Consider the following 16796-nt stretch of genomic DNA (forward strand, 5'->3'; position numbering starts at 1 on the left):
AAAATCTAGTGTTGTTTTACATGGTGAAAATTTGATGTCAGCCAAACTATGTCAAATTATCCATAAGAAACTTACCATGGCAAAAAGCTGTGAAGAAAACTATTTTATAGTGTAGTAGACAATATTTTACAGTATAGTATTTTATAGTAGAAAATAATTAACACTAATAAACAATATTTTATAATATGTTTTGGTTTTAGGATAAGGAGACTAGTATCTCTCTTCTAACTTAAAAAATTGTAATTGACACATCTGAAGTCATGAAAAGGATTAGGCCAGCTGCGTGTAAGCATATACAAGACAAGTGGTTGAATGTGTTCTCAAGGGCGTCATCTTTTTGAAATCTGATCTCCAAGACTGAAATGGCTGTCTTGGTTGCTACTCTGAAACATTATATTCGTGAATCAGACGAGACTGTAGATAGAGGTGAGAGCTTTTGCTGAAGGTCTGTTTTATTTTGAGATCTCTGTAATCCATTTTGATGGAGGAAAAAACTTTTTTTTTTTAACCTGGAAACATTTAAAATAAATTTCAGAACATGTTTTAGTTACAAAAATATTTTTTCTAATACCTTCGCAATATTCTTGTTTATAATGATCTCATATTTGAAAAATATGTGGAAACTAGGCTCTCTGTGACCACACTCTGGTCTGTTTTTTGTTAGTTGTAACTTTGAGCCAGTATTTTAAAGAGTATCTGAAAATCCAATCTTCTAAATACAGGTTTAAACATTTAGGTAAACACTTAGATTTCAGAGCTGCCCGGCACTTCTTTGCTGAGAGATGTACAGCTTTTCTAAGGTTTGTACGCTTTGCACATGGCTGCGTAAGTGCTGTGTACTCTGCAGCAATGGATGTACAGTGCTTCTGAATACATAAGCAATTATCCTGTTAAAATATCAGTGAATGTAGTGAATTTCAGAGAGATCTGTATTTTTAAGGCATTCTTTACTTTTGATTGTCATATTAATAGCAAACTAGCCATGCACTTTACGTTGACTAGAAAAAATATAATTAAAACAAATTTTCTGAAATTACTTTTTTCACATAGAGCACATTGCACTCCAGAAATTGGCTTTTAGCAAAGCTTTTTGAGTTGCCACTTGACTGCTTTTTACAATACTGTCTGAGCATCAGTTATGTGAGTAACAGCTTGAAACAAACGATGGTTTTAAAACATCACTGATCATCCTCTGCTGTTGTGTTGGGGGAAAGGAGAGGGGTATTCAGTAATAGGTATCAACATATTAGAGACTGTCCAGCTGAAAGATAAAGCTACTGTACTAAAATGGGAGTTACACAGAGCATTTGCATGTGGTTTCTTGGAAGCATGGAGTTCTTGCATTTTTAACCTGATTCATCCCATTTTTAGATGTATGCAGAAGAATTAAAGCTATGAAGCAGGTATTGTTTGCTCTAGAATTTTAATACTTGGATGGAAGAGGAATCTTGAAAATACTGATAGTTCTTTAACAAAAAATCCTTAATACTGGAACTGCTTAAAAAACACAACACCTTGTTGTGTTATTTACAAGGTGAATGAAATTCAAAATGGATTATGAAATAAATAGTTTAAAGCACATAAATGTGCTTTAAACCAGAATAATTTGATGTTTCTACTGGGCTACCAAAGCCTTTTAAAGAAAAACATTTGCCAGGTATTATTTCTAGCCAATTAGTATGCTTGTAAGCTCAGGCATCAGTGCCCAACTGATGGGATACTTTCAGATTCTGCTGAGCCTCATGTCAGCTGGTGAGCAAAGCACAGAAAAAGGCCAACTTCAGTTTGAGGTCAGAGGAGCACTCACTGCGGCCAGAGCTCAAGGAGGCTCAGACCACTGGGATGAGTCACAGGCAAACTCTGCCTCAAATGATATAAACAAAGCTTGAGCCTCCTTATATTGCTCAGTGATGTTATCACCCGGTTTACACTATTGTGGACTTGGATTTCCTGGTGTTTTTCTCTCTATCCTGCTCTCCTGAGCTTGTCTTGTAGAATTCTGTCTGCTGCTGCCACCATCAGTCCTTCCAGCTCAGGAACCTGCGCTGTATCTGAACCATTCTGTGCCTTGCGTTTGCAGTATAGCTTCAGGATGTTTGTGTGGGCACTAGGTTGCCTGTAAGGAGCGTTCAGAGAAGAAGGGAAGTAGTATTTTGTTCAGGCTCTGACAATTTAATTCAATAGTATTTTCTTCAGAGTTTATTATGTGAAATTTTCAGAAAGTCAGTCTGCTGCTAAATACTGAGGAAAAAGCGGTCTGGTAAAAAGGGGCACATCCATCATAGACGAGCACTGTTGTATATGTGCATTTGGGGAGGAAAGCTGAACAAAAAATGAATAGGATATTATTGAAATTTGCTGTTATGTGTAAATGTATGCTGTTTTCATTTTAAAAATCCAAATCAAATCAAACCAACCAACCCCAAAACCCAGAAAACCTACATAGTTTTCAAGTAAGTTCATCCCAGGCAGAGGGAGTCAGCAGAAATGATGACTGTGAATTGAAGGACAAAAGAATAGACAAAAACTATGCAAATTTAAGGCTTATACTGTAATGCATTCATCCCTTATTTTATATTATTCTTATTTTTTAAAGCCATTTTAAGAAGACAAAGATGTCACTGAAATATGAATATTTAAAAGTGTATAAGCTTTTAAAATTTCAGATTGTGTAAAGTATTTTAAAGGTAGGTGAGGTACTTGCAATATATTTAAGGAAAAAATAATGAAAACGTTCTGATATGAGATTCTCGTACAGTCAGTTACGAAACACTGATCTGCAGATGTTGTCTGTGTATGTTCATTACAAACAGAGGCTTTTACGCTCATGAACTCTTAAAGGAAATTTTCCTATTCCTGTAATTACTTTGCTTTTTCATTATTTCCTCCTCTAAGTCCTCTCCTCCATTGTGTGTCCATTGCCAGAAACAAACGTTGGACGAGGTTGCTATTTGGTCAGCTTTTGGCAGGGAGACTAATTTCTTCAGTACTGTTCTTTGACTTGTTTTTTTCCCCCAAGAGTAGAACCTCTCTCTGATCTCTAGTGCAGGCAAACCCTTTGCTTGAATGTTTAAAGGTTTGGAATGAGAAATTAGTAATCCCATGTCTCGTAGAAACTGCTGCTAAACATCTGTACCTGGACTGTGTGGTGCAGTTGAACTGGAATTGACTGTATGAGCTCTGAAATTGCATGTGTGTCTATGTGGAGAACGAGTAATTAACATTTTCTAAGTGTGAAGACTTTAATTTCATAATTTAGGTGGTTGTTGCTTTGCTACAGTTTGGTAAAACACAAAAAAACATTCTTGAGAAATATTCTTACGTGCCTCTCCAACCTCTTCCCCTTCCCATCATCTGATTCTTGTCTTTATCATCCATAATCTTGACCTCCTTGACTACGATCTTTAAAAGAGAAAAAATAAATTGGTATTTTATCTTTTCTTAAGCATTGCTGGTTTGTAAGTTTAAGTGTCTGGCTAATTGCAAATGCAAAGCTTAACTGAACAGTGGGTCTTATGCCCAGCAGGTGATGGCAGAGCATGTATTTTCAGTGTAGTATTGCTCGTTAACATTGCATGCTGTGGATCAGTGTCTGAATATCCCCATAAAATGTTCTTTTTTAATTCATATTGGTAGATCCTGCTAAAAGACAAGATTAGCTTGAGATAAAATACCTTCCTGGCAAAAGCTTGCTTTCTTAGCACACCTTGTATGGAAGATCTTACCTCTCTACTGCAGCCGGTGTGATGGCAGAGTTGGTCTTGTCTTTTGTGTCAACTGTAATAATTTAAAGCTACCTAGAAGTGTTTAACTGACTTGGATACATGGTAACTAGCTCCACTTTGTAGCAGAACATTGACAGGACTCTGGGTCTCACTTCCAGCCTTAGCTTATATACTTGTGAGGGAGAATACTGTGGACTTTAGCTCCCAAACCAGGAAATGGACTGGAGTCATGAAGTAAGACATTGCTTCATGTTACTTTGGGGTTCTGAGCAAATGCTGCTGGTCATCAGTCCTGGTTCAGGCATCTCTTCATTTCCATCCCGATTTGTAAAAATGTCACTGCTGTGTTCTGATACTTACAGTTTTCTTAAGTGTAAGTTAGAAATGTTTCAAAACTTGTAATTCATTAACTCATTAGTTTGTGTGGCAAGTGAGAAGAGATCTAGCGATGTTAATGCTGCTTTTATTTTTCTCCATTGTGATTTTGTGAAATTACAGAACTATGAAGTATTTCAGGTTGCTTAGGAGGCTTTAATCTTTCAGTTTTAGTCAGTGCTAGTCTTTATGAATATTGGAAGTGAGATTTCACTGATCTGGTAAGAGGATGAAGGTTCATTGTATACACTAGAGATAATACTTTCAATTTGCTGCTTAGTTGCTTTAAAATGATGTTAATTTTTTAAAAGAAATAAATAATGCATGTACCTTTTATTATTTTTGTTTGTTTTTTGTTTGTTTGTTTGTTTGTTTTCCAGTAGGAAACAGTTAATAGTAACCATCACAGAACTTATTTCAGGGTTTCCCAGCATGAGTTCTAGATGCAACTGCAAACTTCTGATTTCAAAACCAGATCATTTGTTGAGGGGTTTGTCTTAACAAATGTCTGGTTATGGCCAGTTACTTGAAAGATGTTGTGATTTCTGAGTCCGGGTAAGGAAGCAGGAGAGTTGTGGTTGGACCGGGCCATCATTTTAAACATTGATAAAAGTAGAGAGACTTGATGTCATGGCTGGACAAGTCCTTATATACATTATTGTATTATAGGTATAAATTATGTCTATTCATACATTCATTTTACATTGGGAAATGTGTTACATATGTAGTGTGACAAGCCATGCTTAATGTTTTTGTGCTTTTTCAAATGCTTATGCTGTGAGGATTTTTTTAGGATCTTAACTCTCTGTATGCAAGTTGCAAGTCTGGAGTAGAGCTTGCAGTAAAAATGAGATTCCCACGTTAACAGCGTGCCAAGGTGCTGGCTTTGCATTAAACTGTAGTGGGTGCGATAACTTTAGGGTGGCAGGGCAAGGAGTGAGGGTAGATAGCACCTACCATTTCAAAGACTGACTGACTCCATTTAGAGTTTTAAGATTTTGAGGAAAATGGGAACCAAGGGGTTGCAGTGGACAGAAGCAAGAGTTGGCAAATACCTGCAGGATATTGGTGAGAAGCAGCATTTTGTGCTGGCAGAACTCATAAGCAACTATTTGGGCTAATTGCCAGCGGAGCTCTGTTTTGCCACTCTCTTTTAATACTGTCTTCTTTTAGTCTCGTGATTATGTTCTACATATAGCTTACCATATGGTGACAGGGCTCCAGAAGGGTTTCTGTGTAGCTATGCCGACAGTAATGCGCTCTTGACGCTGCGGTGCAGTGTCGTGCTGTTAAAGACACACCTTCAGTCGTGTTCTAGGCTTTCGCATAAACTGGTGGAAAAAAGGAATGCGGCTGTATTGCAGTCGAGAGCCTAATTAATTGAAATACTAAATTGCATACTGGAAACTGAGGAGATTTTAAGCCTTTGCAAGTGCTGTTTAGCCTTATTTTTATAGCCCGAGAGGCAGAACCAGATCTGTCACTTGCTGGCACAGCAAAGGGAAGATTGTTCTGGGAGTATTGACCCTTTTTTGCCTTCTGCCTCTGTAGTTGCAAGTGGTGACTAAGATGAACTGCAGAATGTCAGAATTTACTATTCAGGCAAAATAAGTCTTGACAGAAAATCATCTTGTGCTTCTGGACTTCTGGCGTGCTCTCTCCTATTCATTCTGAAATACTGCAGTTGTGTGTATCTCTGGATTTGTGTCTGGTTTTTAGACAAGGATATTAAGAAATTTAAGTGGAAGGTGTTTTTTTTTACTGGTTTGGTAGAGAATCAGGTCTTTGAATCAGCTACAATTTCCAAAGGTAAAGCTCTGTATATTGGCTGACCTTATGTGCTGGAAAGACTAAATGCTGTTTGTTTTTATGCTGCACTTTTACAAAAGCCTAAGAAGGTATTAATGTGATGTAAAGTGGATCAGGTGGTAGATACGTGCCTTGTAGAAGTGAAGAAACAATTTCTTTTACTATTGGAGCAAACACACTAAATGGAGCTAAGAAATGTTGAGACTTCATGTTAGAAAAGAAATTGGTATGTGGAGTTTGAAAGCTTCAGGCTCTGTAAGATATGTTCGCTGTGGTTTGCTGTATGCTGGCCACCTTCTAGGACTTACTAAGAACCTCAGTTCCTCCTTTATACCCAAACATGGTGAGCAATTCGTGAACTAACTTTGGTCTCATAAATCAAGCTGCTGATAGGGAATTTTCAGCTTGTTACAGGGAAAATTTTTCAAGCTTTTCAGTACTGAGTACAAGATTTTTTAGTGGTGTTTATAGATTCACAGATTTAGTCTATTCCTGGCAAAATCAGAGGTGTAAAGCAGAGGGTATATGCTTTAATTGAGACGCTCTTTAAATGTTAAGAGGATAGATGAAGTGGTACTGCTGCAGAACCTGAATCTGCTTTAATTTCTGGGACAAAAAAATAGATGTGTGCACATCATGACTACATGTATGTCTATTTTCTGTTTGAGATGGAGGAAGAAAAATTATCTTAGGTCTGTCTGGGTGATGTTTTGAATAGGTGAGTGATAACTGGTCAACAGTGGGACTGTGTTAACCTGCTTAACTTGGCGTGTATCCCAGCAGATCTCATGTGTTCGGTGTGCTGAAGAAGCACTAGTTTTGCTAACATGGTTACTAATATAATTGTCTTTCTAACTTATTACGTTAGTCTAGCGTGAATGTAATAGTAGCTTCTTCAAAGAAAACTCAGTCTCTAATTTCTTCATACCTGGTATTTATTAGAGCTGTCTGACTAAGAACTAGCTAAGCACCCTCAGTCCTTAAAAATGTTGTGTCAGCATGTGGTATTCAGTGAGTCACAAGTCTAACTGTATTATGGCTGGTGCAGGGAGGAAAAAAGGTAAGCTTTATTTAAAATAAAAGGAAAAGGCTTGTGTTTGTCCTCAGAATTTGACAATATCTTTATAATCTTCCATGAGAGGGTTTAATAGTTGCAATAACGTAGAAATTCTGGTAGGAAAGCAATGAAATGTGCATTGTGGTTAACTGGCAAAGGGTTTACTGAAGCATTTCTGAGAATAGGTGTGGTGGGGTTTTTTTTGCCTTTCAGTTGATGCTGATGAGATAAAACGACTAGGAAAGAGATTTAAGAAGCTTGATTTGGACAACTCTGGTTCTTTGAGCGTGGAAGAGTTCATGTCTTTACCTGAATTGCAACAGAACCCACTAGTACAGCGAGTAATAGATATCTTTGACACGGATGGAAATGGAGAAGTGGACTTCAAAGGTAAGACACAGTGCTTTGCGACCGGTGGGGGTATTGTGTTGGAATTCCTGGAGCCTTGGAATTCAAATTTTGCTTTAGCTGAGAAAGGAGAAGTGAAGAAAACTTGTTAATCAAAATAAGGTGCTAATTCATAGTGAAACTGAATATTAGTACAACTAGTTTCTCTGGCATGGTAGGGCATTTCATTTCACTTCTGAATGAAATGCTTAAAAAGAGCAGATTGTTTAGTAGCAGCTTTCCAGGTCATATACTGATTTAGGACTACTCATTAACTATCTCTTAAAGTACACTAATTCAGACCCTTAATTGTGGTGATATCTGAAGTATATTCTTAGGCTGAAGAGACTATGAAAAAAGTGGGGTAGACTGTGTAAGTGTCGTACCTGGGCAAATGTTGTATTTATCCAAATGTTGTTATGACATCTCTTTTGGAGTATTTTGAAAACAATTTCTAAATTGTGAAAGCGGTCCAAATTTTTCTGTTGCTACTACCTTTACAGGATTCTTTTTATGATCTTAGATAGATAATTAAAGTGAAAACCAAGTTTACATTTAGTACATTCCTCCAAAATTTTGGACTTGTTTTAAATATTCAAGATTAAAAAGGCCAGCAGGTTAAAAATCTTTGTTATTAGTTTATGTTAAAACAGGCACTGACCCTTAGAAGTGATGATGTCTGTAGTTTCCGTTCAAGGTAATACTTACTGTCTCTTGTTGCTCATGACTAGAAAAGGTTAATTAATTTTTCTTGAGAGTTTGTTTTTTGTTTTTTTTTTTAATTTGGAGAAAGTTATTGAATCTTATTTATATTGACAGGCTGACATGTTAAATAAAATGTTAAAATACAAAAGCTGCTAACCTTTACAAAAGCCTGTAAATTTCTGTAGGGAGAACTACAGTGTAACTGGAATGTTGAGTTTTTTGAGACTTTTTCTTGGTATCAGTTTCCAAAGCAGTAATTTTTGTATGTAACTGTCCAAAATCCCCTTGTGAAAAATAGGCCGTGATGAAAGATGATGCTGTATTGTATGTGACATTGAGCTGTGATTAATATAACCACCAAGAGCTGTTCCTCTTGGGTGGGAACAGGAAGCTGTCAAAATCAATCTTGCGTAGTAAAATGATGCTGCTGTAGTAAGTGGCAGTGAATTCTGTTGTTGTCATCTGGCCAAGTTTTATTCCTTTAATTTCTTTATTTCTGTCTCAGAGGGAAGTTCAAAAGAAAGGTTTTTAACTGGAAGAGGGTATATTTAGATTGGATATAAGGAAGAAATTTTTTACAATGAGGGTGGTGAGACACTGGAACAGGTTGCCCAGAGAAGCTGTGGATGCCCCCTCCCTGGCAGTGTTCAAGGCCAGGCTGAGCAACCTGGTCTAGTGGAAGGTGTCCCTGCCTGTGGCAGGGTGTTGGACGAGATGATCTTTGAAGGTCCCTTCCAACCCAAACCATTCTGTGATTCTATGAAAAGAAAAATTACTAGTGGGAGGAAACTTGCAGTCTTTTGTTGAAAGACCCAAAATTTAGATTAATCTTGCGTAAACATAACAGTAAAACTCAAGTTACCAGTCAAGCATTTTGTTGATAAATAACATAGGAATTGTTGACTTAATTTCACAAAACTTGTTGAAACTGTAGCAGGCCTTTCAACCTAATGCTACATTGCAATACCTCTCTGTTCTTTCTATACCATAGCTTAGCTTCCAGTTTTGTGCTGTTGTCTTTTTTTACCACCCAAAGCTCTAAGAAGTCTAGTTACAGGATCTCATCCTGACCCGTCACATCCCAGGGTTTTATTTTTTTGGCAACTCGAGTTTGCTCCTGGGATAATGACTTCATTGTTCAACAATGTAAATTTTTTTAACCCTATTTCTTATAGAAATAATGTTTTTTTTAGGAATTTGTTTTAGAGCAGTTTTCCTGTAATTCTTGCTTTAAGTTGAGAAACCTCCTGAGAGGAGCTGTACAGTTAGAATCCCCACTGGAGCAGCTTTAGTAGAGATCTCCATGGAGTTTTATATCAGGTTCAGGTGAAAGTCTAGTAACAAAATTACTTAAATACTGGTGTGAACAAGTCTGTTTAGTGAGCACAGTATTGGATTAAGTACTTCCCACTAAAGAACATTTACAGTATCAAAGTATGTGGACACTTAAGTGTCACAGGGTAGGCAATATTTTAAAGATTTTAAGGTAATTTAGATTCTCTTTACAATTTTAAAAAACTTCTGAATGTTGATTTCCTGGGTTTATTAAAAAACAGACTTTTTTTATAAATGCTTTTCTTTATTGTATTCTTTAGAATTTATAGAAGGAGTCTCCCAGTTCAGTGTCAAAGGAGATAAGGAACAGAAGTTGAGGTGTAAGTATTTTGATTTTCCTTAACAAAAATTTATTGATCCTCAGAAGTACCCTTTGGTTAGTTAACATTGAGAAATCAGCAAATACAGATTCTTTTAAAAAGTGGGAAATCATGAAGGCAGATTGTAAAGCTTTTTGCACACGTCGTCACTTGTGGGAAGAATTTGCCAGTACCCTTTTCTGCGGGGAACGTTTGAGGAGGTTGCCTTCTGAATATCTCCAGTTGCTTCCCATTTGAAAAAAAAAAAATCATGTAAGGATTCACAAAACAGCGTAGCAATGTGCTTTGCTTTATGGGAGCATAAAATAATGTTAAACTTTTTGCTACTGCAGTAGACCAGCATTAAATTCTTGCTTGAGGACTGCATCTCAGGAATACAACCTGACCCAGGCTTTTGGAGCAGGGAAGGGATAGGTTCAGTCATAGATGTAGCTTTCAATAACTAAGACATAATATAGGCTTAGGAAAGAAATTTGCTTTACTGAAACGTTTAAAAATAAATTTAGTCTTAATGCTAAATTATTGGCAGTGAAGTAAAACCAGGTGGGATTTTGATTCATCTGTTCCCTGGAAGGCTGTAATTTTTTCTCCTTGCAAATGAACTGCTACCTGGGTGCTTTACTTAAGGTGGTGAAGATTTTTCCAGTTCAGTGTTTATTATAGAGTTCTTTTACTGCTGGTCCTAAAACAATCCTGATTGACATTTCTAAAGTGAGTTCTTTCTTTTAAATTCAATAGTAGCACCATGCATTGCACTGTTCCAGGTGTTTCATGTTTGTCAGAATGAAACGGAAAGGTTAGAAATCTCACTTAAAATGCAGTATTTTTCTCAGTTTGTGCAGGATTGTGTCATCACTTATGGTTAATGCAAAGCACATGCTTTTTTTGTTCCTATTGCTCTTTTCCGACCACATTTGTTCCTGAAAGTTTTACATTTTTTTTTTTTTTTTTTTTTTTTTTACTTCTGCAGTTGCTTTTCGCATTTACGATATGGACAAAGATGGTTATATCTCAAATGGAGAGCTCTTCCAGGTGCTGAAGATGATGGTCGGGAACAATCTCAAAGACACTCAGTTACAGCAAATTGTAGATAAAACCATAATTAATGCAGATAAGGATGGTGATGGAAGAATATCCTTTGAAGAATTCTGTGCTGTAAGTAACCTCTAAAGAAAACCTTGCTAATTTGGAATTTAAAAAAAGGAGGAAAAAGAGTAAAAAGTATAAAGAGTAAAACTATATAAAAGCAGCGTGTTTGTTCTGATCTGGCAACAGTCACCCTTTGACACAGCTTTATTATCGATGGCATTTTTGTCTCGCGGCTTCCAACAGAGCAACGTGTTTTATGGCCTATGAGCAAGTCACGAATGGGTTCCTTCAGGTTGAATCTAACGTGCCAGAAGAAGATTGCTTCGTTCAGAGCACAGCAACTTTTATGAAGTAATTTCTATGTCACTTTACGACATACTAAACACAAGACCAGTCCTAATTATTTTTGTATCTAGACTAAAATGCTAGCCTGACATGAAGACGTATATTGGATTCCAGTCTCTGTGCTGGTAGAAATTAGCAGCTTTAAAGATGAGTTGCGAGTGACTGGCTTGTTGCAGGAGGCTGGTTGTCCTTGTTTTCAACAGTTACGTTTGATTAAAAAAGAAACAAGGCTTTCAGTTCTAAGTGTCTCTAGCTGCTTAGTAGAATACACTGAGTGAAAAAAATCAAAGCATGGTGGGCAGGGGTGGGGGAAATGCTTCAAACCATCCGAATCAGGCTGTAAAACTAGAGTACGTCAGGGCAGAGCTCCCTTTTAAAACCTGTCACTGTCAGGGTGGTGCATGGAGGGGGAGAGGTGTGTTCCACCGAGGTTAACTTTAGGTTAATCTCCCAATCTCTAAACTAGGTGTCTGCTCCAAATCACCCTTTAGAAAGGTTTATCTTTGCAGGGTGTGGAGAGAGCCTGGGGAGATTATCACCATCTGCAGAACAGGGGGATTTTACAAAGGCCACAGGGATTTTAGAGAGGCCAGGGCAGCGGATTTGTGTCAGTTACAGGGAGAGTAACCCCTCAAGTGCTGCTCTTGAAAAAGAACAAACAGTTGAAAGGCATGTTTTAAAAACTTTGGGTTGCAGAATGCTTGAACGTAGCACTTGACACTTGAAGTGGTTGATTTTTCACCCATGTCATGTATTTGTTTAATTAATTGACAGCAAGTTTTAACTTCCTTCTCTCCTTAAAAAAAAAAAAAAAGTAAATGACACATTGAAACTTGAATGTTTGGAAAGAGCAATAATGAGTGCTGACCCATTAATTTTAAATGGTGTATTAATGAACATATACCTGGGTAGCACAGTTTGAGTTCATAGGCACTCCAGCATTGCTTTTGTTTCCTGCTTTTTGAATTTACAACTTCAGTTCAGACAGAACTTGTTCATACTCATGATCAATGAAAGTTCTAAAAAAAAGGAAAAACAAAATCTGCCCTCCCCCAACCTATTAAAGCAAAAAGTTCTATTGTCTGCATATTTTTTTTTTTGTAGTGTTTAGTTACTTCTGTGGCATCATGTGAAAACACGTGGTCATGCTGCAACTCGTTCTGAGTTCTTTGCAGCTGCAGACACCTAGATTAGTGAAATACCTGTTCATTTCTTGCACTGGCCCGTTGTCTTCCAGCCATCCATCAAATACGCTGTTGCCCTTTCTTTTCTTTTGTCCTTGGGCTTCTGCCCAAGGTCTTGTACTACTGTTTGATTTTCCTCTACCGTTCCTTTAATGTCTTCAGTTTTTGTTGACCTCCTGACAAGACACCTTTCATTCCTGTGAGCTCTCATCCTCTTGTTCTTGCATTTTACCTTCTTTGAGTTTTGTGCTATCTACAAAAATACCTTTTCGTTTGTGGTATTTGGCCTTTGAATTTTATTTCCGCATTGTAAAAAGCTCCTCTGACACCTTTCTTTTTCTTTTCTCTGTGTGAATCTTCCGCCTTTGAACACTGGTAATTCTTTTTTGGGTGCATGCAGTTTTGTCAGAAATCCTCCCGCCTTTCCTAAGGCCCTTTGCTTCTCATGTCAGGATGCTCAGTTTTACAGGGTGTTTTAGAAATAAAGTTTGCATTTCATTTAATGTGCTGAAACACAACACAAGGTCAGAATGTGAGATGGGGGAGGAAAGCCAAAATGGTGTAACTTAGGCAGTTTTTCAGGCCCATGAGTGTGTAAATTGTACTAATATAATTACCTTGGTTCATACGTAATTCATTCACATATCACATAGTGCTTGTGGAATGTTAAATTAGTTTGGGTAGGCCAGGGAAGTACCATAATTATGATTGACCTGAATGTATCTTCTGAATAAAGTGTGATCTTTTGTATCTTGCTAACTTCCAATTCTCATCTATTTATGAACACTTCTTTTTCCTCCCAGGTTGTAGGAGGCCTAGATATCCACAAAAAGATGGTCGTAGATGTGTGACTCTGTAGGGCACCACCCAACACTTTTGCTTTCTTCTCCATCTCTGAAGATCTGCTCAAGACGTCCAGCAATGCTCTCTGTGTATTTAAATGGAAGTATTTTTCTCTGTGAAGCCACATTTTCCAACATGAGCCTCATGAAGCCAACTAAGTGTTATTGAACTTTTGTTCTCTCAATAACTCAGTGTAGCACTTTAAAGTCTGAAGGACAGCAAAGATGGAAAGAGCATATCAGTGTGGTGGAGAAAGGGAAGGGGTTGGCTTTTTAATTTATTTTTCTTCATCTTTTATAACAAGGAAATATCTATCTATATATATATATGTGTGTGTGTATTTATATATAGATATATATGTAGCTTTCTATATGTAGTAGCTAGGTGGGCTTTAATTTAATATACTTGATTCAGAAACAAAACTAGAGTACAAAGTGCCAAGCAGAATATTAACAGTTCAATATATGGATATACATCCTTACTTTTATTTCACACAGTTTTATATATATAGTAGAAGAATGTAAAATTTTACCTGGGTGTTAGGTCAACTCTCTTCCTGTGACTGTTCAGATGTTTCTATATATTGACTGGCTGACAAAGCATTGCTTCTTATTAATTCACCTTAATTACATTTTTTTTTTTTGTAACACAGGAGACTTAAGTTTATTTATACCTGTTAATATATTACCAGGGACTGTGTCTCTTTGCTAAATAACTTAGTTCTACAGTTCAACGTAATAGGAGAATCTAGTTTAATGCTACTGCCAAGAACTAGCCCTCGTGTGCATATAGTAACTGTGGAATGCTTTGATGGCTGCTCGATTTTGTCACCTGGGAACGCGGAGCAGTTACAGCTGTCCTGAAGTTCAGGCAAATCTGCTGTTCTGGATCCATTTTAGATACGGCTGCTCAAGGCCTTAGACGCATTCAGGATTTTCTCTTGTGCTTAGCTTAATGAAATTAGGATCGACGTAACTGTGCAGGATTCCCATCTACTTATTTTATACAGTACTTAGATTATAAAACGTTCATGCCATTTAAATTCTGTTTTTTCAACCATGATAGTTTCCCCTCTGCATTTAAAGAATACTACAGGTAGCATAAATAACTGGTAATATTTTATATATATATATATATATGTATATAGGATTCATACAGAGGGAAAATCTTGTTAACCTATGCCATAGAGGAGGAAAACTTCACACTATCTAAATTTATACCTCTTGCGGTTCTCCAGGCCTTTGCCTGGAGAATTTTTTTTTCTTTTCTAGATTTGTCCATATCATAATTTGTAACGGATGGTAACTTGATATATTTGTGTGACATAAAAGTAGCGAGCCATGTTTTACAACTTTATATCATCCCTTCCCTTTTCTGCAATGGTACTATTGGCTGGAAGAAAAACATTTGCTAGATTTTTGTAGGACAGTACATCTTTCCTGTATAGTAGTTTTTCTATTAAAAAAAAAAAGAATTGTTTTATAATCAGCAGTGGAAAGCGCAGGTTGTCTGAACCTCCTTCAGTCAAGCACCTGTCTGCCATAGCTGTTCCTTCAACTGAGTGCTGCACATCATGGGCTCTGTCTGTGAGAGAGAAATCCAGGTGCTTGGTGTCCTTGCATGACATGAAGTTTTGCATGTAGATCGATTTGAAATGTTCCTCTTGTTTACATAATTTGCATAATTTAAAAGATAATGTTGCCAAACTTTGGTAAATGTTAATGTTCAAAACAAAACTCTCCACTACATGTAACTTTTCTTCCTCTGGATCAGTACGTGGCTTATAATCCCAGCCAGTGGTTGTATCTGTTCCGGTGTCAACTGCCATGTGCTCTGCTTCAAGGGGGAACTAGTCTTTTGTGAATTTTTTTGTACATAAGTATTTGTTACAAACATTTTAGCAAATGCTTTCGATTTCTCTTACTTGCTTGTGCATATCTTGGCTGGCATTATAGAAATTAGTGCTAATGTTATTTCCTTAAGGGGGATTGGAAGGGGAGGGATGAGGGTTTGGTTTGTTTTTTTTTAGTTTGTGTGGGGAAAAATGATTTATGTTGAATGTTTAGTTTTTCCTCTGCATGCGACATCATATGTTGTGGGAACTATAAGAACCTTCATACTATATGAATACAAAATAAAATATTTGAACCTTGGCTGCAGTGCTTCAGTACTTATCTAGACCTTTCCTGTTCCTCTTAAAGCAGCTCTGCACCCTGATCTGAAGAAAAACTTGCTCATCACGGTTTTTGTCCCCTCTTCGATTATCAAGATTTATTGAAAAACTGTACAGGGTGCAGACAGTCCCCTGAATACCTCCAGGCTTCATTTCAGTGTTTCAAGACCACTTAGGTATTTTTTTTCTTAAAGGCACATCTGGTTCTCTTTGTGACATGTCCAAATTGGATAAAATAACCTTGTTTAAATCCTACTAAATTCAGAATGATTGTGGTAAGTGGAAGGTGGTTTAAAAAAAACAAACAAAAAACCCCCCTAACCTTAATGTAGGTAGGAAATGAAAGGCAGCTTCTTTCTCCAGCAAGGCCCAAGACCTCTGCTGCTGAAAACAACCCTCCCTGCAGCAGATATGTCCTTTACAGCAGCTGTTTGCTGTTGCTCTTTGTGGTGTGGCTGTTTGGGCCTTCAGGCTGCTGCCCTTTCCCTTTCTACTGCTTTTGGTTGGTACTGGTATGCACCTGCTTTAGGATAAAGATTAGATTACTTCTGTATGTCCTTGCCTTGCTCTGCCCTTATCTTTCAAGCTAATTGAGATAAATGACATCAGCAGCCAATGAACAGAACATGTGCTGACCAGGTAGGTGCATGGTTTTACCTTGAGCTGCTCAGAATGGACACGCTCCCCCCTAGGTAGCTCAGACTGCTGAGCTACCGCAGTGTACAGCTCCCAGCAAGTCTTGTATCTCTGCAACTGAAGGCTTGAATGAATTTGGCTGTAATAATAATCTCCTACTACAAAGTGCTGCACTGGAAACTCAGACATTGGGAGAGACGCTTACTCAATGTGCTAGTGTTTGGGATAATCTCATTTCAGCTTTTGGCTTTGTTCACAAACCTAAAAAATTATTTTACAAGAGGCTTGGTAACAAGTTTGGCTGACGGGTAGGAGGGAAAGGGCCCTTGTTTAAGTCAAACTGGGACTGTGGCTGGGCTCTGCTCTGCTGCACGCATGTAGCACGTTGTGGTTGGTTTACTCTAGCAAGTGTTTAACCTAAAAACTCTGAGATTCACTAGGCTGCCCTTACAGATCATTTGTGAGAGAATAAAAATAAATAAAATCTATATAGGTGCAGACTCTAGGATTAAGTTCAAATATGCTCCTTACCTCTTTGTCATCTTACCATTTATGTGTGATATGTTGTCCCATCAGTAGCAGAGAGTCATTGGGCAGCCTGCCCTTGAACTTGGGTGTTCCAGTTGACTCTTCCTTTTTCCAGGAAGATACTCATCTGTGATGTGTGGTTCTGAACACTTAATTATGCTGATTCCTTTAGGCTCAAAGGCTTTCCGAAGGCCTCACAGCAGTCTCTTTAATACTTGCATGTTCAGAAAGTCAGTAATAAAGCACGTTTGAGGATAAGTTTAAGTAAAACCAGACACCTGTACC

The 16796-nt window shown here is 37.5% G+C and overlaps 1 protein-coding gene across 1 annotated transcript in view; it reads left to right on the forward strand.

Annotated features, from left to right (window-relative positions):
- PPP3R1 (protein phosphatase 3 regulatory subunit B, alpha) overlaps positions 1 to 15327 on the forward strand; it is a 41357-nt gene extending 26030 nt beyond the window's left edge. Inside the window, exons 3-6 of the mRNA XM_068403912.1 lie at positions 7180 to 7356; positions 9654 to 9713; positions 10684 to 10868; positions 13135 to 15327. Coding sequence (XP_068260013.1) covers positions 7180 to 7356; positions 9654 to 9713; positions 10684 to 10868; positions 13135 to 13182 — 470 coding nt within the window. The 3' untranslated portion in view covers positions 13183 to 15327. The remainder of the gene's footprint in view (positions 1 to 7179; positions 7357 to 9653; positions 9714 to 10683; positions 10869 to 13134) is intronic.
- Positions 15328 to 16796: the final 1469 nt, after the last annotated feature.

This window comes from Nyctibius grandis, chromosome 1 (assembly GCF_013368605.1).
Source record: "Nyctibius grandis isolate bNycGra1 chromosome 1, bNycGra1.pri, whole genome shotgun sequence".
Lineage (NCBI taxonomy): Eukaryota > Metazoa > Chordata > Aves > Nyctibiiformes > Nyctibiidae > Nyctibius > Nyctibius grandis.